General features: G+C 42.6%; 1 protein-coding gene across 1 annotated transcript in view; it reads left to right on the top strand.

Annotated features, from left to right (window-relative positions):
* Window positions 1-1,559: 1,559 nt before the first annotated feature.
* LRIG3 (leucine rich repeats and immunoglobulin like domains 3) overlaps window positions 1,560-13,908 on the top strand; it is a 46,886-nt gene continuing 34,537 nt past the window's right edge. The window contains exons 1-3 of the mRNA XM_082634742.1: window positions 1,560-2,097; window positions 7,796-7,867; window positions 8,103-8,177. Of these exons, the coding sequence (XP_082490868.1) occupies window positions 1,862-2,097; window positions 7,796-7,867; window positions 8,103-8,177 (383 nt within the window). The 5' untranslated portion in view covers window positions 1,560-1,861. The remainder of the gene's footprint in view (window positions 2,098-7,795; window positions 7,868-8,102; window positions 8,178-13,908) is intronic.

Here is a 13,908-nt window from a genome sequence, read left to right as displayed (position 1 = left end):
ATGAGCCAACCGCCCCCCCAAATGGTACCCAATTTCTGATTATCTGTCACATGCGTGACACATCAATGAGCAGGCCACCATACTCGTGGCACCATGCCTACACCTAATGGCACATGTATAATGGCATCTTTCTTCTTTTTAAAAACTCCAATGCACTAAGCCTGATTTTCCTTATATGAAATAGATGAGAGAGACTGGGCTGGAAAATCCATACCATGACCATGACACTCCCAAGCAGGCAAAATAATAACTCAAAACTCAAGTACCCTCATTATAAATATTTTCTAATTGTACATCATCAAAAAAAAAGGTGGTGGGGTTGATGTTAACAGTAGCTGGAAAGAAGAGGATGGGGTATCATATCTAAAGTGCCTCAACTTCACAGTTGAGTCTTTTCCCGCCCTCGTGAATGGTGTGTTCCTACAGGTAATTTGCCACAGTGGAAATCGATGGGCATGAGTTGGAGTTAGTCTCAACTCTCCAAGCGATCTCCACGCCTCAATAATGAGCAGTTTAAGCAGCCCAAAGGAGGCTTTGGCAGACAACATGCAGGAAACAATGTGCAGAGGTGAAAGTATAAAAATAAGTTTTCAGTTTTTGCCACAAACAAGTGTAGCTCCTCACCCAGAGGAGGAGGGTGTTCCCAGATGATCTCTGAGGTCTCCATCATTTCCTGTGGCCTCAGTCACCTGCAAGAGTAAGCCAAGGCACAGACTTCACTGGCAAGTCCTGTAGGCCTGAATCCTCCCCTGGCGGAGGGATCCAGCAAGTACTACTTCTAGCCTGGTAGCATCTCAATCAGGATTTGTCATCCCTCAAGGCACAGGTGGACCATGGTGCATATATTAATTTTTCCTGCAAGGTCCCTGTTTTCATTTGGCTTTGAAATATTATGGTGACTACTTTTATTATTTTTACCTACTGCGTGCGATCTATGATTGCCATCGCGGTATATTAGAAGGTCATTTCCCATAATTTCCCCCCAGCTCTATCCAATGCACTAACGCTGGCTATTTGTAACTCAATATACCATTTCCAATACCATGACTTTTTCATTTTATTACTCTTTTTACTTTTGGAGCTGACATACGGAAAAAACGCGACCAGCGTTAATGTTAAAAAAAACAACAACTGTATTTTTATTTAAACCATTGTTTCCTCTGTGAATAATACGATAATTTATACTTATTTTAAAATTTGGAATGCAAGGTTTCCTAATAACAGAACTAACTTCACTCCCCTGAAGTGCCCCCAAATACCTCCAACTCCGAGAGCTGGCCTAATATTTGCTCACTTGGTTGCTCACTCCCTTTTTCTCTTCAACTCCATTTGATATATGTTTCCCAGGACGTAGTGGAGACTTCTGGCCCGAGAGGCTGGAAAATGTAACTCCGAATTTCCTACAATCTCAGCTCCGCTTTCTCAGCGCTCCAACCCGGGGCGGGAGCCTTGTTATTGTCACGTGGCCACGGGGGCGAAGCGCCCGGCGGGCCAATGGGCTCGTGCGGGCCTTGGCAGCCCCGCCCCTCGGCTCCGCCGCGCGGGGAGTTGGCGCTCCGCCGCGGGGAGGAGGCGAAAAAGTTTCTTTTGCGGGCGAGGAGCGGCCTTGGCGCGCGGACGCTGCTCCCACTGCAACTCTGCCGCAGCTGGCCGTTCTTTTCGGTTTCCCTCTCGCTTCCCCGGGGCATGAAAGAGCTTTACTGCCAGGACTAAAAGAAAGGGGTTTACCTGGGAGCGTTAGAGGAGGGCGCGCGCGCACGGCCCCGAGCGCGGGCGTCCACTCCCGACTGGAAGTTGGTGCAGGGCCCCGAGCGCGCGCCGGCGCGGATCCCGGGTCAGAGCGAGGGACTGCAGGACCGCGATGGGCGCGCCGAGGCTCCGCGCGCCCGCGGCGGCTCTGGGATTGCTGCTGTGCGCGGTGCTGGGATGCGCGGGCCCGGCCGAGGGCGGCGGCCGCGGGGCCCTGGGGCCGTCTTCTGGGGTCGGCGCAGAGCACCGCTGCCCCGTTCCGTGCCGCTGCCTCGGGGACCTTCTGGACTGCAGTCGCCAGCGGCTGTCGGGTCTGCCCGAGCCGCTCCCGCCCTGGGTCGCTCGGCTGTAAGTATTCTTCCTGAGGGCGGAGGGGGCGCCACTCGAGATTCGGGACTGCGGGCGTGGGGCCAGGATGCTCGGCGCGCAGCAGCTTTTTCCAGGGCACCTCCTCTTGGCCCAGACCTCCAGCGGCTCTCCGCGGAGATGGAAAAGGAGCCGACCGGGCCTCAGTCTCCCTCCATCCCCCAGCGCCTGGCGGGCCGCGCAGGTGGGCCCTGAGAGCGCCCCACCCGGCCGCAGGTGGGCGAGGGGATGCAGCCGCTGACAACTCCCAGGGGCAGAATCGACGTCCTGCGCCTGGAGCTCGCCAAGGGGGCTCAGATGCACGCCCTGCCAGGCCGGGGCGGGAGAGTTGGTAACCTGCTGCCGCCCTGAGTTCGCAGTTCTCAGTTTGAGAGGATGATCCCGCGGCTCAATAGTTTCTAACAGGTTCATGCCACTTTTCGCGTTCCCAACTAGTAATCGAACATGCTCCTTTCGTTTGGGAAGCCCCCGCTACAGAGTTCGGCCACTGTCCAAGCTGTGGTGGACATCCTTTTGTTGTTCTTTACCCTGGGCTTAATTTCGCGTTAGTAAATTCCCCTCTTCGACCAAACTGTAAGCGGTTGGCAAGAGTGATCAATGGATAAGGAAGGGAAGGAGCTAGAGTCGTTTCAGAACCGAGAGCGTGATTTTTGTAGCTTCCCAGCAGGTCCAGAAGGTTTGGGAGAGAGCTCTGGGTGCTGTTATGCAAGTTTTTGGATGCTAGTTGTGAAGTCCGAAAACCTGAAATCACTGCCAACTGCCAGAACGAGGAAGAAAATGTAGTTTAGTTCCAAATGTCATCTTATTCTCTCCCACTCTCGTTTTGTTAAAATTGGAAGATTGGTGCAAAATGTAAACAGTCAAAACTTGTGTTTCTTTTTTTTCAAAGTAGCTGTCCTGTTAAAATAACAAAAGTGCAGTCCATCCTTAATCCTTAGATTTGGCTGTAGCAGAACTGCAGTGGAAATTTGAAACTCTGGAAACAACTCTAGTCGACTGCCCTAACATCCAAATAATAGTGGTAGGAAGTTTGGTCAGGTAGTTTAAGAAATTGTGTTTTTAAATCACTGTGCTCATCAAAGTCTTTATTTGGATCGTGGACCATCAAAAGCATATTCTTTGTGTTAATATGCCTCAGTTTAATAAAAAAAAGTAGAAGTAGAGAGTTTTAGATTGATATGTAATCTCTTATCATGGGATGTCTTGTTTAGTAGTTTTTATTACAATTGAAGAAGGAGATAAGGGCTTTAACCTAAAGCAGGAAGACTTTCAATTAGTTGTGGCTAATTGTGTTCAATTGCCTCTTGTGGAGGTCATGTTGCCTTATTCATGAGATGTGAATGGCTCTATTGACATCATATGGAACTGAACATTTGAATGACTGGAGGTGAACATGTATGAATAATAGAGGGATGAGAAAGAGAAAGAATACAGTGCTTCCTGGGGTGTGTTTAGAAATGCTCGAATCATTCACCAGATCTAACTTATATTCAGTAGTTTCTCAATGTTAAGTGGCCTATCGGATCATGCCAGTGTGCAGTATATTTTTGTGTGTGAATGTCTCTTTTAAAAATTGGATGTCTTAAAAAAAACTGTATTGCTTTTGATTAGAAGTTGAGTTAAACCAAAAGGGGTTTGATACCTATTCAAACATTGTCTTAAAAGTAGCTGACCTAATTAGGATTTTGTTTTGCAGATAATTTGGTGGCACACTAAAAACAAATTACAGTTTATTTGGTTAGCACAATCTTTAATTACATTTCCGCCAGCAGTAAATTGTCTTAATACAAGTCCACGTTCCTTAAATGTATGCGAAAATAAGTTCCACTTGTACAAATAAGCAGTACGCCTGTTGTCAGAAACCCTGCTGTGATCACTCATTGGACAGCTCTGTCATTCTTGTACTTGTGTGACTTTGTAGTTGTCACCAAACCATGTGGTCCAAATTCTTTATTGTAAATGTTTCTTTTGTTTGTGCCTGAAGCTCTAGAGGTCTCCTTTCTCCACCTTTGAAAGGAGCAGAAAAATACGTGGAGTTGAGCTTTAACTTCTCTTTAACATGGTATTTGGAGCAGGAGGCATAAGATAGCTGCTTCTTACATTTTACATAATTTGAAAAGGTCTTAAGTAGACTGTTCCCAGAGTTCAGAAATAAGTAGAAAAATGCATATTGTTCTTCCCCATATCTTAACTTCCTTTTCCTCAGGTAATTAAGAAAGTAAAAGTTCTCCTTAGGAATACTTCATGAGAGCACTCTTCAGAAAAAGTTTGGTGTCTAGCTTTTGTTTCATTTGTTGAATTGGTAAGTTAAAAACTTAATCTGTTTAATGTACGTGTGTATGTATTTTTTTTCCAGTTTATTCCATTGTAATTTATGGCCATAGGAATCCCATGTGTGAAAAGTTGAATTGTTTGAGCTGAAAAATAGTCATATTGTAGTTAGTTCTCTTTTCAAAAAGGAACTTTTAATCCTTTAATGAAAGTGGCTCTTAAAACAGTCACTATTTGCAGCGTTCCTTACAACTGCCTTTAAAAGCAGACTTGAGTTTACATCTAGAGTGTGTGCTTACAAAGAGTTGGGAACCCAAAGAGGAGTGCTAGTTAGAATATGTTTACTTAGCCAAAAGAGGGAAAAGTTGCCCAATTATCAAGAAGAGATTCAAGTATTATTAAAATCTCAATGGAATTTCAGAACTATTTGTCTTCTCACATAGAAAGCTTTAAGTTAGCTGGGCTCAGGCAAAAAAAAGTCTGGAAGGTACTTTCTGCTGGTGTGGCTTCTTTAGTGTCTGCCTGTTATAAATCCTCTGGTTCATACCAAAATTGAGGCTCGGGTTAGGGGTATTAGTCCTTATGGTTTTCACAGCTGTTTTTCTATATTTTCCAGACTAAAACTTGAACATAGCGGGCTGATTTATGAGTCACTTTGGATCAGTGTCTTAAAACAGCTACAGCTTGGCTTTTTGTTTTTCAGCTTTCTAGATTTCTGCTGAATTAGCAGCTCTGCAGGCCCCAGTGGGATTGATTAAGAAGCTGTGCTGGATTTGCATTTTAAAATTTGACTTGGAAGTCAGATTTCCAAATGCTAAAAGGAAGAAAATGAGAGCTGGAACCAAATGTTGTATATTAATTATTTTCCATATATATTTATTCGCTTGTTAATATGCAGGAAAAGAGACTTCTCTCTGTTGTGTAGAGTTTGGTTTGCAAGTGTTTGGCCGGCTGAGTTGTGGGTAAATAGTTCACACCTCCCTGCCTCGCCACCTTTCCCATTTATTAACCTCATTACAAAAAGGTTTTTAGGAAAGGTTTCTGGGGAAGGTGTTCATTACTGGAACTCTAAAAACAAAGAATCTGCCTTCCTTATTGAATGTAATGGGGTTTAAGAAAACATCGACATTGTACAAGTTGAATTTGTTTTTAATGGTCTAGCCATAAAAAACAATACAAGGAGATTTAGGAAAATGTGGCATCCTTTAATCATTTCTGAAACATAAACTGTATTAAATCTAAATTTAGGTGCATTAAAAGTTTCATGGCTTTAAGTATTTAGCAGTAAAAGTCACTTCAGGGATGATTTTTTTTTTCTCCCCCATATAATGTGGTTTTAATAGTACACACAGCTCTGGAATGGAAGTGTGTCACAGTAACTGAAACATTTAAGGTTGCCAGCTCCTGCTTCTGGATCAGAAGTGAGGGGTCCCCAGCATGTGCCCTGTTCTCTGAAGGCGCAGTTTCTCATTTTACAGGTCTTTTGTTGTTACTGGTCAGAAAAAAAAAAAAAAAGTTAAAGCACGCAATCTTTTTATTTTTTTTCCTCACGGGATTGTCCTGAGAAATAATCCTTAAAATGAAATGAAAAGTGGAATTTTTGTTTTTTCTAATCAAAAAGAAAATCACCTGTGTGAGCTGGAAATGCCAGATGGGTGCCCCTTTTCCACTGAACACTTGAAACAATAGGGGATGCAGTTGTAGGCTTAATGCAACGTTCTTTAGTTGAGTGGGTCCAAATGAGCCTTTCTGTTGATTCAGGCTACCTCCCAGGTGAAGACCTCTTTTCCACGGTTGTTTTTTAAAGCCTGTGGGAAATCTGTGACTGTCTGGGGTGCTAAAAGCACACAGGTTTTGTCTGAATCCTAACGTGAGCCGTGGGGCCCATGGTTTCCTTGATGAACTCCAGATGGATGCGAGCTGGGCCGTGAGGGAAAGTGTCTGGTTCCAGCGTGGGGAGCATGCACAGCAGTGGTTGTAATTGCAGGATTTTTATAGTTTAAAGACTGTGCCAGATTTTTTTTCATGTTATAACTCTACCGGAACAAATCTGCTCATGTCTGTTACTGTCTGGTAGGTCTTTAGGCAAACATGTTTCAAATAAAACCTTTTGCAAAAATTTTTTTTTCCTTTTAGGTGAAATAGAGAAATCCAGGTTTATTGTCAAAACAAAAATTCAAAGACTGAAAGGATCTCTGATTTCTAATTGTTACCCTAATGGATGTGCACAAAGTAACACTGCGCTTCTCTGGATGTGATTTCTCTGCCTTTTTTTTTGTTGCGGGAGGCATACTTATGTATTGGTATATAGCAAATGGTTCCTGCTTTTCTCCAATCAAGTCTGGTTATCTCTAACTTCGGTTATTAAAAAATCTTCACTTTTAAACACTGAAGGAATTAATCTAGGAAGGGTGGGTATGCCTCTTTCAGTGGGAGAGCTTTCAGCCATCCTGTTGGGCAGCCTGGTTTTCAGTAGCTGTTCAGCCATTTCATTTTCCTTAAACCAGTTTGAAGGCACTTAGTCAGTGTATTGACCAATATAACCAAGTATTTGCCGGATTTTGTTTCACATTTTCATCCTCAATGCTGACCTGACATCCTAGCCTAGAATACTGCATACGTAGGAGTTTGGTTGATGTCCTATGGAAATGTTTACTAAGTTATATTGAGTCTCTGAGTTAGAGGCAGGCTTATTTTAATAATTGAAAAGAAATCTGATCACGGATTTCTGAACAGTCTACTTAACTTCGTTAGGTGGTTGATGTGGTTTAAATTATACATTATATTGAGATACTGAGATTTGGAGAATTCAGGAAAGCAGAGAGTTTGGGTTGTTTCCTACCTGCTCACCACACACACACACGCACACACACACACACACACACACACAGAGCAGTACTTTAAATAATTTGGTGCCTTAACCCAGGGAAACAAATATGTGTGAAAAGGAATTTCTACTTTATTTGTCTGTAATAAGGACTCTGATGCTTAGTTTTGTGATAATAAGGTTTCTTTAGAGGTTTTAGTTTCAGCAACCTGACTAATTAGCCAGTTTTCATAAGCTATGACTTCATCATATCAAGTTGGAAGTGAGGAGTTGGTAGTGGATGGGGAGGGTGAAGCCAAACAACCAGTTCACAAAGGATCTGTTCACCCTGGACCAAAAACCATCTCCTAAAACATTTGCGGGCTTGGAGCATTTGAATCTGCCAGCCTCCTGAACTAACTTTGTCCTCAGAGTTTGTATTTTGGAGTTTGCCCTCTCGTTTATGGACAGGATGGACCAATTATTTCTTATGCTGTCCCTAGTGTTGAGAGGAGTTCATAAATCCACTCTGTCTTGCACATCATTAAGCATTATTAGTGATTTTTGGAAACTACTTATAATTTTATTTTTGTTTTTTCATAGGGACTTAAGTCACAACAGATTGTCTTTCATCAAGGCAAGTTCCATGAGCCACCTTCACAGCCTTCGAGAAGTGTGAGTTCAGCTATTTTCTGCTTGAGGTTTGAACCAGATGTACTACCCATCACAGTATTTAATTGTAAAGAACTTTTGGGTTACAGTGAATTATTTAAAACTTTTAACTTGGGAGGGATCTTTAAATAATTTTGTAAAGTTTTCACCTCTGTGGATTACAGATTGCATAATCTGCTTCTCTCTCTCTCTCTCTCTCTCTCTCTCTCTCTCTCTCTCTCTCTCTTGGCATTTATAGGAGACTGAACAGCAATGAATTGGAGACCATTCCAAATCTAGGACCAGTCTCAGCAAATATCACACTTCTCTCCTTGTAAGTGAACGTTAGGAGGGTTTTGAATGTATGTTTGCAGGGACCGGGGTGGGGGCAGTTCCATATGGGCTAGAGTACAGATCTTACAAGCAAAATAAGCTTCCTTTAAGCTGGTTGACTTGTTTCCTAGCCTCTCTCTCTCGCTCCTAAATTTTAAGTATCATTGTAACAAGAACCCTTACACTATGCTGTTCTTGCTGCTGTGGCCTTCAAGAGTCAGAGAAGCCGCCTTCACCCCATAGGGACATGTATTTGATTATGGTGACTAGGACTTAAATTCTGGTATCACTCAATGGTTGGCATGGGATCTGTGGATTCGGTATTACACAGTTCCTAGTGGAGAATGATCGGAGTTATTTGGGGAGGAGAAATGGAGTTGGTAATGAAGCACTGAGGTATCCTCTTTTATCCTCTTTTAAGTGTGGCGCCTGCAGTAGAAATCAAGGTCCAGAAACATCAAATCAAAATACCGATTTGATACAGTTAAAATTCAATAGGTCATTGAAGTTAGAAATATCATTGCATGTTATTTTGCAGTTCTGAGTTTTCAGATAAGAGTAAAATTGTGTTCAATTTTGTGTATTATTAGGGCAGATCACGTGTTTATATTCATGCAGTGGAGATGTTTTGGAATAATGTTAACTTTTGGCCTTTAAAGACAGCATTTAGGATGAGCATGGTTTGATTTCTAAAATTAAACAGTCTACCACCTTAATCTTGAATAATTTAAAAATATATTTAAGCCACTGACGTTTAAAATGTTTTCCTCCTTTAAACAATTTAAGAAAAAAACCACCATTGTTAGTTGTATCTGGGAAGGGTGTTAGGAGGGTTGAAATTGTACAGTAAATTTCAGGAAAGCTGTTCAATTAATTACAGTGATCACTACCCGATTGCTTACATCTGGTGATTTATAGAGGTTTGTTTTTACTGAGGGCCCAGGTCAGCTAAGTCACGGGTACAGCCGCTGTGTCTGCTTTCCTCTGTTTGAATGAGAACTAAGTGACATTTGATACTGATGTGGTTTTTCCAAAGATCAGAAACAGAAAGGAATAAAAGAAAAAGCAGTTGGTATTTGACAAATAAACACTGAATTTTAAAAAGGTTTTTATGCTAGCATTAATACCTGTTTTGGCTTTCCCAGTTGCTTAAAATTTTGGAGTCTGAATGGAATACTGCTTTTGGTATCTTTAACATCTTTAGCTATTCTCATTTGACCACTGGGGCCTATTTAAATCCCAGGGAATGCCACTTCCTTGCCCTGCTGTCCTTGTCCTGTGTATTGGCAGATACTGTCAGCACGTTCAGGGGGTCTTGAGGGTCACTGCATGATTCATGGCTGAGAGGGTCTGCAGTAGAGTTTGGGAATCTGGGTGGGACGAGGAAAACAATCTTCTCTTTGGCATGGTATAGAGGTGAAAGCGTAAGAACTTGTAAGGAAATTCGAAAGTTTGATCAGAAGTAAATAACCTCGTGATTTTTACACTTTAAAGCTGTAGTTTGTAATTAGAAAACTAGAAACCTTCAGTATCTGAGCTCTTCTCCATATTTTTGTTTGTGTTTCACTTTAGTGAGTGCTGAATAAACTTTACTGAACTCGAATAACCTCACTTTCTTCCCCTTAATTTGTCGTAGTACATCTAACCAGGGATTGCTTTGTTCCTCTTATAGATCCTCTTATAGATCCTATTTATTGCCTAGATCACATAGACTCTGCAAAGAGTAATTTATGTCACAGGCCTGCTAATTCCATGTGCATAGTAAACATTGTTTTTATATCTGTGAAATATCTTGAAAAATTTACTTCTCTGGCTGTTCTTTTCTGTAAATGTTTTGTTTCTTCTGTAGGCTTCTTTGGATTTCATAATACATAGTCATTGTTTCTAAAGCACTGTTAATTTCTGTCTTGTGTAGGGTAGACTGTTTTTGTTTATATAGAAGCACTTGAAAATAACCAGAGCCAAAAGTCAGTACTTAAATACATTTCTGAAATTTCAAAAAAAAAAATTGTTAAACCACATAACATGGCTCAGATTAGAAATTTGCTGTAGCACCACAATTAAATCCGATATCTTTCCAAGTAGTTCCCAAGACTATCTGACTTCTGTCAAGATTTCTTTTTTATACCATTGCTGCTCTGTGTGGTGAGGGCCCCTGCCAAGCTGGACAGCCTGGATGCAGGGAAGACTGTACCTGGTAAGACCCTCCTCTTCTCTCAGCTACAGGAGCCAACAACTAATATTGGGTCAGTTGTCACCCATGGCCAGAGATGAATTCACTTAGGGACCAGTTCTGATAATGTCAGGGAAGCCTGGTAAAATGCCAGCATCTTGGAATGAAGGTTGGATGAGCATTCAGCTTCCCCATTAACAAAGCTCATCTCTGACCATGGGAATTTTCAGGAGGTAAAAGACCTGAATAGATTTGCTTTCCTTTGAATCCCACACAGCAGTAGCTCAGAAGTCAACTGGCACGCTGTGGGCAAAACATGGTTTGTGTTTTGTGTTTATTTTTCTTAATTTCCTAGCTACACATGGCAGGATGGTATATTTAAAGGGAAGAAGTGGAATAATTTTTGGAATGAACATATCTTATACTAAAACTGTTGACCTGGCATAAGCGAGTTGATTTTACCAGATGTGATAGTTCTGGCTTCTTGCATGTTGCATGAGCTGCCCAACTTTGGACGTTTTTGAAACCTGTGACCTGAGTTAGGGCAGGTTTGAATCCATAAGTTATGTAACGTTACTGTTGAACAAGAGGCCTTATTGGTCATAAAATAGAGCTAGTTGGGTCTTGTCTTGACACTGATCGTTTATATGGTATCGTCCAACATGCAGGTGCTTTGCCTGGTATCTTAGACTTGAAAAGGTTTACATGAAGGAATGTCAAAGGGATACCTAGATTACTGGTTAAAATGTAGATTTCCTGACCCCATCCCTAGAGATTCTGAATTAATGTGTTTGGGTGGGGCCCAAGTAAATCCATTTTAACACATCTACTTGAGATTCTGATCAAATATTACACACATATTTCTGAATTACTGAAGAGGCCAATTTGTCATAACCAGATAAGAATTTTTTCGTTATTATCTTGAAGGTAGAGCATTTCTCCCAAGTCCATCCTTTTCTTCATACCCTGTCATTTTTTTCAGAGATGACAGTGTCATCCTTCTAGAGGTTATTACAAATATTGGTCACTTTTGCCAGTGGGACCCCAACAGGTATGCTCCACCGCCATTGAAGTGATTTAAAGAAGAGTGAGGTGATTCGTTTTGCTATTGGAAAATGTCATTCTGGCTTTAGTGTGGAGAATGGCCTGGCAGTGGCAGGAGGGGGCTTAGAGGGGCCAGCTGATGAGGAAGCCACCACAGTAGACCTGATGCGATGGTGGCCCTGTTGTCCCACAGTGCAGCTTCCGTCGAGTCAGTAGAACAATGATTAAAAGCAAAGCTCAAGTTGCATGGCTTGCCATTAATAGCTGGCTCTTCTCTTTGGTAGTTTGTGCCCTTGGGCAAGGTACAGTCTGTGCTTCCTCCTGTATAAAATGAGAATAATAATAGCACACACCTCATCAGGTTGTTGTGAGGATTGGGAGAGAGAATATAGTGAAACCTGCCTGGCATGGGCTGCGTGATCAGTGGACATGAGCCACAGGCATGGGGATGATGGTCATTCATTCAACGAAAATTTATCAAAGTAACAAACAGTGCCAGGTTCTATTTAGAGTGCTGGGGACACCACAATGAACAAAGCAGACGAAAAACTCCCTCTTACTGTGAAGCTTCTGTCCGTGTGAGGGGTGAGAGAAAAATAAGTAAACAAACTTTAAAAGAAAAGGTAACTTCAGTTCTTGATAATGGCTGTGAAGGAAAAGAAAGGAGGGCGAAGAGATGGAGAGCTCGGTCAGCTGCCCTTTAGGATGGTCAGGAAGGCTGCTTTTTGAAGACTTACCAAATCCTGCTATGTGTTCGGTGCTATTCTAAGGCCAAAGTTCAACAGTGAACAAAACAGACAGAAATCCCTGCCTTCGTGGGGCTGATCTTCTCATGGAAGGAAAAAGATGGAGAGTAAAATAAATAAGAGATGGGACTTCTCCGGTGGTCCAGTGGTTAAGAATCTGCCTTCCAATGCAGGGGACGCAGGTTTGATCCCTGGTTGGGGAACTAAGATCCCACATGCCGCGGGGCAGCTAAGCCCATGTACCTCAACTGTAGAGCCCACATGCCGCAAACTACAGAGCCCACGCACTCTGGAGCCCGTGCGCCACAACTAGAGAGAAGCCTGTTCGCCGCAATGAAGATCCCGCGTGCTGCAACTAAAGACCTGACACAGCCCCCCCCCCCTGCAAAAAGAGAAAGAAAACAAGATGTGATCAGAAGGAACTAAGTGCTAGAGTATGTGTGGTGGAAGAGGGGGAGCAGTTTACAGTTTTAAATGGGGCTGAGGCGGGGGCCCACTGGGAATGTGACACTTGAATTAGGGCCTGCAGGTGAGGGAGGGAGTCATGAGGAGCATCCTGGGGGGGGGTCATTTCCGTAAGCCTCCCCTGCCCTGTCCAGGCCCATCTTGCCTTGTATATCCAACTGTTACATGGCCATGAGATGACTTTGTTCATATTTTTCTCCCCTTACTATGAGGCCTCTGGGGCTGACTCTTGTTTTCCCTAGTACTTAATGCAGGTTATATGGCGTACAATCGGTGCTTAATTAGTATATGAATTGAATTAAGGAATATTTATGGAACAACCACATGCATTTAACATTATTCAGACAGATCTCCTCCTAGAGACTTAGTCTATAGAAGAGGCTAAAAATTTACAGTGGAGAAAATGCCTACCTATGTCTTAACCTGTGTTCAGCTGTGCATGCTTGGCAATAAGCAAAATAAAAAATTATAGCAACAGCAATGCTAATAATTAAAAGAAAGAAAGGAAGAACACAAGAGAAGTAATTTAAGTAACAAAAGGATTTAGCTCACCATTCTATCCAGCGAGCACATGCCCTGGAATGTGTGTGAAATGAAAGTATGCAGGAAATAAAAGCCCCCTTTCCCATTTGCCTTTTGAAGTTTGTATATCTCAGACAACTGAGGATGACTTTGGTCTTCAGAGATAGATATATTTCCTAGCCCCTGTGCCCAATGTGCATGGGAACTACTTCATCAGGTCCTGAACTAAAAATTCAAAATACAAAACAACGACAACAACAAAACATGAAATTGATCTGTCCTAACACCAAAGGAAAAACTGGCCCTACAGGAATCATTGAGAGAGAGAGAGAGAGAGAGAAAGAGAACACGTGTGCATGAAAAACCTTTGCTGGTGTTTTAAGGGTTTTTCAAGGGTGTATCAATGATAGATGATCTTCCCCCCTCCACGGGCTTTAGAACCTGAGTCTGCCTGAGATGTGGCGCCATCACGTCATGTGTCCTCCTGCATGGGAGATGCTTTGGGGATGCAGGAAGTTATGAGAGTCCTGCCTTCCATCAGAGGTCTGTTCTGATTTATATGCTATGGAGAACAGTCCTGGGTAGTAGGGAGTGTTAGCAATTCCTGTGGCATGAACAGTAGTCATTGTAGAATTTGGAGAAGGGTGGTGACCTTTCTTCAGTTTTGAAACTCCTACAAGTGTAGTACCTGTGGTTCTCCCATGGCATTTGTCATACCTCTCACTCCAGGGTTGGACTCTTGTCTTACTGAGCTCCCTGTTGCCTCAGGAGCCCAGTCCAGT

The sequence above is a fragment of the Mesoplodon mirus genome (assembly GCF_964341445.2).
Source record: "Mesoplodon mirus genome assembly, chromosome: 11".
Lineage (NCBI taxonomy): Eukaryota > Metazoa > Chordata > Mammalia > Artiodactyla > Ziphiidae > Mesoplodon > Mesoplodon mirus.
The sequence above is the reverse complement of the archived record's forward strand: the minus strand, read 5'-3'. Positions and strand labels throughout refer to the sequence as shown.